Source organism: Otolemur garnettii, unplaced genomic scaffold (assembly GCF_000181295.1).
Source record: "Otolemur garnettii isolate 467f Iridium unplaced genomic scaffold, OtoGar3 scaffold00071, whole genome shotgun sequence".
Lineage (NCBI taxonomy): Eukaryota > Metazoa > Chordata > Mammalia > Primates > Galagidae > Otolemur > Otolemur garnettii.
In genome coordinates this window covers 4,959,890-4,972,190 of record NW_003852466.1, presented here as the reverse complement: position 1 = coordinate 4,972,190, position 12,301 = coordinate 4,959,890, and the positions used below count along the sequence as shown (strand labels likewise).

At 39.9% G+C, this 12,301-nt stretch overlaps 1 protein-coding gene across 1 annotated transcript in view; it reads left to right on the top strand.

Moving 5' to 3' along the window:
- The first annotated feature begins 74 nt into the window (after positions 1–74).
- Positions 75–12,301, top strand: part of XKR4 (XK related 4) — a 414,876-nt gene continuing 402,649 nt past the window's right edge. Inside the window, exon 1 of the mRNA XM_003793685.3 lies at positions 75–909. Coding sequence (XP_003793733.1) covers positions 101–909 — 809 coding nt within the window. The 5' untranslated portion in view covers positions 75–100. The remainder of the gene's footprint in view (positions 910–12,301) is intronic.

The following is a 12,301-nucleotide window of genomic DNA, read 5'->3' as shown; positions in this document are numbered from 1 at the left end:
CGGGGAGGGAAGCCGGGGCGAGGCGAGGAGGTGGCGGGAGGAGGAGACAGCGGGGAAAGGTGTCAGATAAAGGAGGGCTCTCCTCCGGTTTGGAGGCATCATGGCCGCTAAGTCAGACGGGAGGTTGAAAATGAAGAAGAGCAGCGACGTGGCGTTCACCCCGCTGCAGAACTCGGACCACTCGGGCTCGGTGCAAGGACTGGCTCCGGGCTTGCCGTCGGGGTCGGGAGCCGAGGACGAGGAGGCGGCCGGGGGCGGCTGCTGCCCGGACGGCGGCGGCTGCTCGCGCTGCTGCTGCTGCTGCTCTGGGAGCGGCGGCTCCGGGGGCTCGGGCGGCTCGGGCGGCGGCGCCGGCGGCCCGGGCGGCGGCGGCAGCGGGGCGGGCGCGGCGGCGCCGGGCCCGCGCCTGGGCAGGGAGCAGCGGCGCTACTCGCTGTGGGACTGCCTCTGGATCCTGGCCGCCGTGGCCGTGTACTTCGCGGACGTGGGCACGGACATCTGGCTGGCCGTGGACTACTACCTGCGCGGCCATCGCTGGTGGTTTGGGCTCACACTCTTCTTCGTGGTGCTCGGCTCGCTCTCAGTGCAAGTGTTCAGCTTCCGCTGGTTCGTGCACGATTTCAGCACCGAGGACAGCGCCACGGCCGCCGCTGCCGCCAGCTGCCAGCAGCCTGGAGCGGATTGCAAGGCAGTGGTCAGCGGTGGGTCTGCAGCCGGGGAAGGCGAGGCTCGTCCTTCCACGCCGCAAAGGCAAGCATCCAACGCCAGCAAGAGCAACATCGCCGCCGCCAACAGCAGCAGCAGCGGGGCCAACCGGGCCAGCGGCAAACCCAGGTCTGCGTCCTGCTCCTTCTGCATCTGGCTCCTGCAGTCGCTGATCCACATCCTGCAGCTCGGGCAGATCTGGAGGTACCGTATCAGGGTGGGGAGAGGGAGGCTGCTGCTGGGGCTACAGCCAGCCTGCTTTGCTTTCGCACGGAAATCGTTCAGGGTTGCTGTGGGAGTAACCCTAGCCACACTCAGTTCTTTTTTTTTTGTTTTAAGTTGGGGCTTGCATTTTTTTAAATTTGAGGTCTCAGCCTAGGGTGGGAGGGAACTGAGAAGCGAGGCAAGGACACGTTTTGATGCCCTCATCCCTCTCCCTTCCCACTCTGCCCACCAGCTTCTCCCTCATATATGTTACAACCCTCCTCCCCCCCATTTTTAGTAATATTTTTAAAGTGAGTAGGAGATGATTCCTGTCACGTCTTCTATTATTATTATTATTATTATTAGGTAGAATTTGAGGTGTGTATTGCAATTTGGACGATGTCTTTTGTCCCCCCTGAGAAAAATTGCTAATTCTATTTAAATGGGAGTTGTTGCTGTTTCAAAGTACCCTAGTTTGAATGATCACTGCTGGAGAAGAAAGTACTATACTCAAACTAAGGAGCTTCTTGGACACATGACTTATATACATATAAATCTCCAAGCAAGAGTACACGTTTTTACACGTTTTGGGATCCAGACTTACTTTTATAGTACACATTCTGATTATCTTGCAATATCCCCAGATCTGATTTTTCATATAACCGAGCACCTTTGGAGAGGGGGTGGTGTGTTGTGTAAACTTTAATCATACTTGGCATCTTCATTGGCTGTTTTGCTACTTTCATCTGATCAACCAAGTGTTTTTACACAGAGATCACTTCCACTTGCAAACCTGAATACCAGGCTAAACTTGTTGGGCAGGGGAAAACCACCACCACTCCATCAGTCACTGCGTGCACCTAGAGATATAATGAAATAGTATGCTCAGGAATGTGAGCTTTTCACTTTTACATGTTTTTAGTAGATTTTTAAAGCAATATTTTAGGTCTACAAAAGTTATTTGTATGGAAGTATGTAGATTCTAACATCCTAGAGCTTCTTTGGTTTTAAAATGACTTAGTAAATATGTAGTGTAAGTAAAATGCAGAAACTTCCTAGAAAGTGCCCCAAGATGGGACTGCACTCTGCCATACCAGTGTTCTTTATCAATTTCATTGTACTTATTTTTGTGATAAAAGACATTATAAGTCATTGACTATGCCAAAACATCCCATGTGAAAACAACTCAGAGAAATTTGTAAAGTAGAACCACAAACTTATTTTTGGTTTTGGCGACCAATAGGGTTTTGAACTGAGAAGAGCAAGTATGACGACTTCACAACCTTTCCTAGGACAATGCCTTGTAAAACAGGGTAAGAATCGCCATTAATAGTCACCTTTCAGATGGGGAAACTTTTTTTTTTTCCAGTAGATGCTTTCTGAGAAAGTGATATATGATATGCAATCAGACGAATTGATGTTGGACACATGTATTTTGGACTCAAGGGGATGTTTCAAAGTGCCAGACAAATGTGATAGCTATATTTTTCATGGATGATTATTGGAAAAACTAATAGTTTGATGCTTTAAGCATGATGAAGAACTTAAATACTTGCATTAATTTCTGAAGTTATTTAGTGACTGGGATGCATATGATTAGCATTTCTAAGCTGATAACATATTAAATGGAGCTTAACACTCTATTATCAACTTTTTCAAACTTTATGCAAAATTTGGAAATCACTTTTAATTGTCTTGAAAGTTTCTAGATTTATATAAATAATGCAAACACTTCTAAATTATATTAACTGAATAACTATGCATATATCCTACAGACTGATACTTTACGAAAAATCTGATATCAAATGTGAATTGAAGAAGTTATTTATTTTGGTTATAGTTGTGTTTACTAGATTGTCTAAACCAACCATTTTCTAAGTTGAAAAATGATGTTTCATTTTCTCAAGAATTAATATGTGGAAAGTGAGAAATAATTGGAAAAAGATAAAGGCCTGAGAACGTTTCAGAGAGACCACAGCTACTTATTATTATTATTATTATTAATAGTCAACTGGCCTTATAGAAAAGCTTTTAAGGGGGAGAGTGGACAGATAGCTAAGGTTGAATGTGACTAAGAAAACCACAGCTGTCAGACAAATGAATTAACTGACCCAACCCTCACAGAAACGATGGTCATGCTTGGCTCCTTTTTGTTAAACATTTCTGTAGGACTTCCCTTAGAAGCTTCAGTGTTTATTCTGATAATGATCATGTGAAAGTGTTGCCGTTGGAAAGATTATCAGATGCTTGTCAGCATCTTCAGAATGATGTGTTTAGTATGTAAGTCTGAATTACCCTCTAATCTATTTTTGGATTCTGGTTAAGATATTTGGGAGAGGCCAGTGTAATCTGGTGGAAGAATAATCAGTCTCATTTTCTCATTATATATATATATATATTTTTTTTTTTTTTGCCTGTACAAAGGTTTTTATTGGTGGGGGAGGGAGGCTGCAGAGCAGCACCAAGGAGGAGAGATAAGAGAAGAGAAAAGAGGAGAGAAAAGAGGAGAGAGAGATGAGGAGAGAGTGGGGAAGAGGAGAGAGAGAGAGGGCAGAGGAGAAAGGCGGGGAGAAGGGGAGAGAGCACATTATATATTTTTAAAATCACTTTAGCCTAATATAGGAAATTGAGAAAGATTAAGGAAAACTGATGGAGTTTAACAGTCAGCTGCATAATAGTAATGTTTCAGTTTCTCTGAGCATTGAGCATTTGGATGGAACTTTGGGGAGTAGATGCATCTTTGATAATAAGCTAGTGAAATATGACTCATCTCAGATTAGTGTATTAGATCATTGTCCTAGACCACTATGATTCCTTAAATTAGAATCATTCCTCTTCCTCTTCTAGCTTTTCTTTTCAATGCATTCTACACAAATACTGTAAAACACCAGGGTACTGAGTGGTTCAAAGCTCAGAGGTCATTATTCATGTTCTAACATGCTACTTTCTGGGATCAATAAAATAGATTTTAGCTAGGCTGGTAACTATTCCTTGTATTTCCATGAAATTCTAGTTGTTTTAGGGAAAAGCTAGATTCTAAAGCTTTCTGTAGATAAATCTTTTGAAATAACATCAAAGTGTTTACTTGCTCAGAAATAGCCATTTGAAACATTGTGAACAAGATTTGCATGTATTTATACATGTATTTCAAATGCAACTGCTGAAAGCAATGATACATATTCATTTTAATTAAAGTTTACTAATGGAAAATTAATGGCAGCTTTTAAAGTTGCAGGAGGAGATGCTGGGAAAGAGCCTTTTGAAAAGATGAAGTGAACCTTTGGTACCATGTGAAAAGCACAGTTAGGACTTTAAAGGAATCATGCCTATGAATGAATGAGAAAGTACTTTTCTTTCTTATTCATTTCATGTGATTCTAGAAATTACAATAGGACAGTTCAGCCAGTGGGAATCACAAATGCCTAGTGAGAACAGTTTTAGTCCTCATGCCCATGATCAGTTACACCTCCATGTCTTATTCCTTCAGAATTTATAAAATCTTCTTTTAAAATTTTACCTGAATTTCTCCTCCTGTGTATGTATGTACACATTTACTTGTTTTCTGGAAAATATTCACATTGCAATTAGCAAGTCAATGGATGGTAAAGTGGGGGGGGTATTTTCACTATTTTCTGGGGGCTACTTGGGGGTTTTATTTCTGAATCTCTACAATGAGAGTCAGGTGGGAAGGACGTGGTGAAAATGCAGTCTGTTCTCAATTGTCTTGTTGGGTATTTCCTAAAGTGGTGAGTGTATTCCATGTTCAAATAAATTGGGAAATGATAGATGAAGTAATACCAAGCAGATCTCTCTAAACAGGGCTTCTCAGGGCCTATAATAAGCTAATGTACAGTTGCCAATAATTTTTCTGAAGGTACACCAATTAAATACTTTTGTACTGATATGGCATACATACAAAGTGCATGCCGTTCTTAAACTTGGAAAAATAAGAGGAATAATAATAATTTCGTTTGGCCTTTAAAAATCTATGAATGTTGTCATTCTTTTTATCTCTTCTAAGTTTCACAGTAACCTAACAGAAAAGTATTAGTATCTGTGTATGTGAGAAAACTGGCTCAGAGGGAAAAAGGAATTGACACAAGGTCACACAATTATTATGTAATGTGGCTAGGATTCAAAACCTGGTCCTTCTTATCATAAAATCTAAGCTTTTTCTGGCATAATTGCCTACCTCCAAATGCCACGTTGGATAATAATGACAATGATGTATAAAAATAACAATTTGCCTTCCCTGGAAAAGGCAAAGTGAGAAAAGGAGTGGCCGTCAGGCAGGTTAGATCTTCCAGGAACACACTGGTTGTTTCAACACACTGGTTGAAAGAGGAACTTGACCGGAACCTGCACTCCCCGTTCAGTGTGGTCCTGACCACACCATTTAGACATACTGAGGTGGTTGTATTAAATCCCAGCTGAGGAACATGATCACATCAGAGTTTTAATGATTAGATTGCTTAATGTACGTGAATATGCATGCAAGAAGTTATTTGCAAGTGATAAAGAGGTTCTAGGGATAAGGATGGGTAGAAAAAGAGAGAGGATAGAGGTTATACCTTCTGCTATTGAAAAAGGTACTTTATCGCTTCTGAGTTGTTCTTGAATTCTGATATGAGTTGGGGAAGATTAATGTCATTTGTAGAGTTTATTGAATGGCTCTTTTCTGTGTATTTGTGTTCTGTCTCATGTATATTAATTACTTTATTAATTCAACATGTATTGAGCATGGAACATGTGCAAGGCACTGTGCTAGTTACTAATTATCCCAAAATGAGTTAAATACACATCTTTTTAAGTTATCTACTGTCTAGTGAGGAAGAGAAAAAAGTAAACTGTTTTAATAATGAGAAGGAAATAAGCGCTATGATAGAAACAGGAACTAAAAGCACCTTGGTTTAGGTAACACTGTCTGGAAGAGGGGTTGTCTGAGCACAGGTTTGAGTGATGGGAAAAATCTGCTATTTGAGTGAAGTGGAATATTTGCTTTGGACCCTTGGAGACGGTATGAAAATAATTCGTATTTTATTCTGAAGACATGGAGGAGCCATTGAAAGATGATAAAGGGTGAGAATTGTTAACAAAAGTGTAAAACATTTTTATTAAAAGGAATGGCAGAAAGCTGAAGTTTCAGAGGACAGGTCATTTATTCCTCTGTGACTTAATCAAGTCTCTACCATTCATGGAAATTTATGACTTCATAGGCTTTAAATTTGGGTGTTATTGGGTCAGATAAAATGACAACCATTTTTAGATTAGTTTAAATTTTAAATTTTATTTCTACTAAAGTAAATTATTACCAAAAATTTATTTTGAGATTTTTATTTTTTTAATTTCAGAATATTATGGGTATATTTTGGTTACATAGTTTGGTTTTATATATTTTAAGTCATAGTTATAAGTGTACTCTTCACCCAAAAAGTATACAGTGTACCTATTAGGTGTGAATTAACCCATCCTCTCCTAACCCTACCCCTTGAATTTGGTTGAAATTTGCTTCAACATGTGCAGGTAAGTGTTGATCAACTAGTTCCAATTTAGTATCGAGTACATGTGGTGCTGGTTTTTCCATTTGATGCAATGTTTCACTTGGGAGAATGGTCTCCAGTTCCATTCAGGTTGTTACAAGAGATACTAGATCCCCATTTTTTCATGGCCAAGTAGTATTTCATGGTATACACATACCATTTTTATTAATAAAATTCATGTGTTAATGGGCACTTGTGTTCTACATGTTTGCAATTAGGAATTGCAATTGTGCTGCTATTCAAGTGCAAGTGACTTTTTAATAAAATGTCTTTTTCTTTTCCTTTGGGTAAATGTCTAGCAATGGGATTGCTGGATCAAATGGTAGGATCAAAAAGTCTCAAAGTAGGCGGCTCCTATGGCTCAAAGGAGTAAGGCGCCAGCCCCGGCCAAAAACTGCAAAAAAAAAAAAAAAAGTTCCAAAGCAACAGACGCCAGCAAGGATGTGGAGAGAAAGGGCTGCTGGTGGGCTGCAAACTAGTACAACCTCTATGGACAATAGGGTGGAGATTCCTCAAAGAACTGAGAGCATTTGGAGTTGTTTTTTGAAGGTTTTCCTTAGAATATGATGGTGTTTACCTTACTGAAATTCAGGTCTTCTGCTCTGTAAAAGCATATTACTTATATTTCTGCACCATTTTAATTTTTCCAGAGGATTTCCATATTTTCTCTTTCCTAGTTAATCCTCAGAATGATCTTAGAGGTAACACTTCTGTTTTGAATGTGTGGGAATTGAAACAGGATTTTCAATGTATTTCTCTTTAGGTCTCTTAGTTCTGGACAGGTTTTAGGCTACTATTCAATACTGGTATGGCGGCGTGGCGGGGGGGTGGGGGAGGCAACATGAAAAATGGTTGATGGGACTGAGGATGGTTAGGAAGAAGAGCAAGGTGAAAACCTGAGAGCTCTCTGCTAGGTGCTGAAGGATGTCATGTGGAAGAGGCAGGGGACTTTTGCACAGGCCCTCTGTGACAGAGTGGATGAGACTTCTGGGAAGAGATTTTGAACTGGGATAAGATCTTTTAACTAATCGAAGGTATTCACAGATCAACTAAGATTCCTTACAGGGAATGAGGTACCCATCATTGGCAGGTCTAAGCGTAGTTTAAAACACTAGGCAGAGATTGGTGGAGGTATCTAAACTATTATACAGAGAATTGTACTGGAAGATCCTGTATCCCTGAGATTTGAATCATGAAGGTCTGCTCCTAACACAATGGACTAACCTTTGCTTTTTCATGGATGAAAGCAGCAGAATGCATTGTAGCAATACTGCTGCTGTGCTACTTCAAAATATACTTACTGTGTTACAGACCCAGTATCCTCCCTGGGGCCTCAGAAATCCACACAACACCCCCAGTGGCTGGATTTGGTATTTAAATCTCTGAGTTAGCTGACAAGTATAAAGCCACAAACAGTCACACAGCTCTTTATGCATTTACTTGGGCTTCTGTATGAATTGGAGTAATTTATGCACAAATCTATCTGGTGTATGTAGTATCTTTGCAATACTACTAAAAAGGTTGTAAATTGTTTCTATTCACTTGAGCTATGAACTGTTTGTTTCACAAGGGTGAAAATTTCTTTATAGTTATTACTCCCCATCAAAATTCCAGAGTACCTTAACTGAGCATTTGAATGTAGCATCTATGCTGATGTATGCTGTCAATTTGGAGCATTGTCCATGGATCCTTGGGGCAATAGCTTTGAAAGTCTCTGCTCAATCACTTACCAAAAATTCCTTAGTGATTAGATATCCAATAACACAACTTGCTACTATGTTCTGTATGTTACAGTTTGAATGAAATTCATAGTCTACCTATGAATTTAAATAACAACAAGCACTATGTGACAAATAATGGGATGATCCTCCTTTACACAGACTTACTATTCGGTTTAATATTAAATTAAATTACTGGCTAATCAGTTAAATATTTTTTGTTTTTACTTTAGAAATGTGTATGTTATACTAACAAGACTAACAAGCAGCAAGACTAGAAATTAGATCTGGATTTATTATTCCTATGTATTATCACACCTAAGATTTACTATGGTGCTAGTTGGGAGGAAATGTTAATCTTGTGTGATCTTGTGAAATAATGTGTTGTTGAAGTTGAGGGAAAATCACATTCAGTAATTCTCAGTGGGAGATGTTTTCTTCAATGGCATTGCATGATTCTGACCACCAATAACAACTGACCTTATTCCAACAATGAGATGGTATCTTTGGTAACTGACCGCATGGCTGGCCTGGCAGAAAAACCATGGGAAAGTCCTCACAAAGGAACTCTAATGGCCGTGGGTGTCACACGTATAAGAAAACGTCCTCAGTGAACATCTCCTGAGCTGTGAATAAAACACAGGTGTCGTCTTTCCCCTTTGTGAAAGTGCAGCTATACTTGCTGCTTGGTTGTTTTGATGGGTGTCAGTGGTACAGTGAATCAGAAAAGGTGCAATGTTATCTAGAAATGATAGGAACGGTCACCCAGAACTTTTTTAGATTCCTAGCATCTTAGGGAAGTAGAACTAAATTTCAGGAAGTACTAATCACCCTCTGGGAAAAATGTGTCTGGAAGCACAGGCTTGCATTTCTGTTCTTGCTGATAGAATAGTCAGAGTGAGGAGGCTTTTGGACAGGCATTTTTCAATGAATTCTTACCTACATTTGACTGTCTGAGAAGACATATATGGAGAGATTTGGGGTATTTTTCTGTGCTCTGTCTACTCAGAGAAAGTTTCCTGTCTCCGTTGTCACTACTACCACCACCATCATCACTATAATTCTTATCATAATAAAGAACTAATTCCACGTCTAGCATATGTACAGAGCTAGTGCAGATTGCTGATTGTAAGAGGAACCAGGGAAAGGTGAAAATGAAATGAAATCAGTCCAGAAACCCCCCTGTGCTGGTCTGACCCCACTCGAGCTTCACTAGCCCTGAAATACAGAGTGGGGGTCATAGTCAGAATGTCAGTGATGGAGCAAGAGGCAGATCTGTCTTTGGGGAGTTGAGCTACGTGGGGTGTGAGTAGAGGCGACTTGGTTCCTGAGAGCTGCAGATCCCAGGCAGGTCAGCAAGCTGCTCTGGGCTCTAAGCGCCTGTGTGTGTGTATGACACCGCTGAGCTCCTGGGGCCCCACAAAGTTTACAGCTTCTTTTGGGTTCCTCCTTCTGGGTGATAGTTTCTGTCTGTATGATACGATCATTAAAAAATAATTTCCCAAGTCTAAACTTCTGATTGTACTCTAATTATACATGCTTTTTCCTTGCCCAGTACTGGAAGTGTATACTCTAGATCAGGTGTCCTCAAACTACGGCCCGCGGGCCACATGCAGCCCGCTGAGGACATTTATCTGGCCCGCTGGGTGTTTTTGCCGCCGCTGCCTGTCCTGCTTAGCAGCCGACTCGTTCCAGGGCTCATGGTCCGGCCCTCCAACGATCTGAGGGATAGTGAGCTGACCCCCTGTTTAAAAAGTCTGAGGACCCTTGCTCTAGATTCTAGAAGTCTAGTCTTCCTTTAAGACTGATATTTCAGCCTTTCTCTGTTTAATGTAAGTCAAAGAGAATCTAAAAAGGACTTTCCAGAATTGACAATATTAGTTAGTGTGTAAGTCTCAGGGCCTGGTGTTAGTTGTACGTGAAGAGAGAAACTTATGCTTATATATTCAGTGCAACTTTATGCTTTTCTAAATTTTAGTTATAATCAAATAAAACTATTTTCATTAAGACACATATTTAAGTGTTTGAAACCAATGTTAAAAATGTCCCATATCACTCATTCTAGATATATCCCATACAGATTTTGGAAGCCAAAACTATCCTCTCCATTTCCTGTAGTGGGGTAGGCACAACTGGGGCCCTGTGATTAACAAATAAGAACAACCTTTCATAGGCTTTAAAAGACCATCCATTATGTCAATGCGAAGATGGTTGTCAGAGCTAGATTTGCTTTTAAATTAAAAGCTTGTCCTGGGTTACACTGTCACTGATTTAATATGCTGAAAATTGAATTGAAACTCTAGACAGAGATACTGTATCCAATATCTTGTTTAAAATATTTTAACAAGCACACTTGTTTAAAATGAGGATACATTATAGGCTGATAGAAGAAGAAAGCATTGCATTAACCTTCCCTGGATGGGAATTCCTTGTATTCTAGGATGTTAGAAATAGCAGAACAATTTTTAACCCCATGCTAACATTTTAGATTTTAAATTTTAAACAATTTAAGTGTATGTCTTAAAATTATCTGAACTAAAGTATGTGAAATTATTTCCTCATTGTTATGAATTTTAAGTAGGCTGTTTGAATCAGTTCTATTGCTTCTGTTTAATTCCTATACATGCTGTTTTTCCCCGCCAGGCAAATCCTTTCATGTAAAGAGAGCAGTGGGTATAATATGGGCAGAGGGAGGATTACTCAGATAGAAAACCATGCATGCATTGGAGAAGTAGGATTTACAGTGAACAGGACTCAAGAAAGACTTGAGAGGACTTTGGTTTAACTTCCCATCAAGTTCATTTGTTTAAGGACACAGTTACCTGTCTGAGCCGCCAGTCTGAGAGCTAACATCCCCCGTCAAAGCAGTCTGACTTCCTTTTAATGTGGCTCCGGTACTAGTCATGAATGAGACCAGTTTGGGACTGCATTCTTTACTTTTCAGGTCCCTTTTTTTGTTTATAGTCAATAGTCAAACCAAGGATAGGAATTGTGGTGTTTATAGTAACTAAATGATCCCCCATAATGTCATCATTAGTTCATGGCATAGTCACTGGGTCGGTGTGACAAGCAATGAGGAAATGATTCTTCTGTGAGACAGGGAAATAATTTATTTAGGCTTCCTTTCAGTAGACTTTCAGCTCATTAATTTCCTGTTTTACAAAAGAAAAATTAATAACAGTTATTTTTTAAATGTACTTTTCCAGAAGACTTTCCCAAGCAATTGATAGTACTTAAATCTGTTATAATAATAAAAATTGGGAAATTTGTCCCATAGGATTTTATATTTCCAGAGGGATGGACTGCTATTCAGAGTGACAGTGACAGAGTGGTGCCTGTGACTCAGTGAATAGGGTGTTAGCCCCATATACCGAGGGTGGTGAGTTCAAACCCAGCCCCGGCCAAACTGCAACAATAAAAAATAAAAAGAAATAATAATAAACTTAGTTTAAAAAAAAAAAGAGTGACAGTGACAGACACCTTTTGAGATATTATTCCTGATGGGGTGATGATCGGGGTTGAAACATTGAGTTCTTGATGGGTATGTGTTAACCTAGCATCATCTTAATGAAAGCATAAATATTAGTTGTGTTCTTGCTTCTGCAAAGTAATCATCAGTTACAATTATTTAGGATATCACATCTACCTACTTCAAAGTAGCATTGGAACCAAATAAGTAGGAGGGAAGAAATGGAAGTTTTTGTCAAGCAAGCATGTCCAAATACTCTAGAAAGTATAACGTATCAAGCAAGCATGTCCAGATACTCTAGGAAATATCACTCATCAAGCAAGTATGTCCAAATACTCTAGGAAATATCACTCATCAAGCAAGCATGTCCAAATCCTCTAGGAAATATCACTTATCAAGCAAGAATGTCCAGATACTCTAGGAAATATCACTCATCAAGCAAGCATGTCCAATACTCTAGGAAATATCACTCATCAAGCAAGCATGTCCAATACTCTAGGAAATATCACTTATCAAGCAAGCATGTCCAAATCCTCTAGGAAATGTCACTCATCAAGCAAGCATGTCCAGATACTCTAGAAAGTATCACTCATCAAGCAAGTATGTCCAAATACTCTAGAAAATATCACTCATCAAGCAAGCATGTCCAAATACTCTAGAAAGTA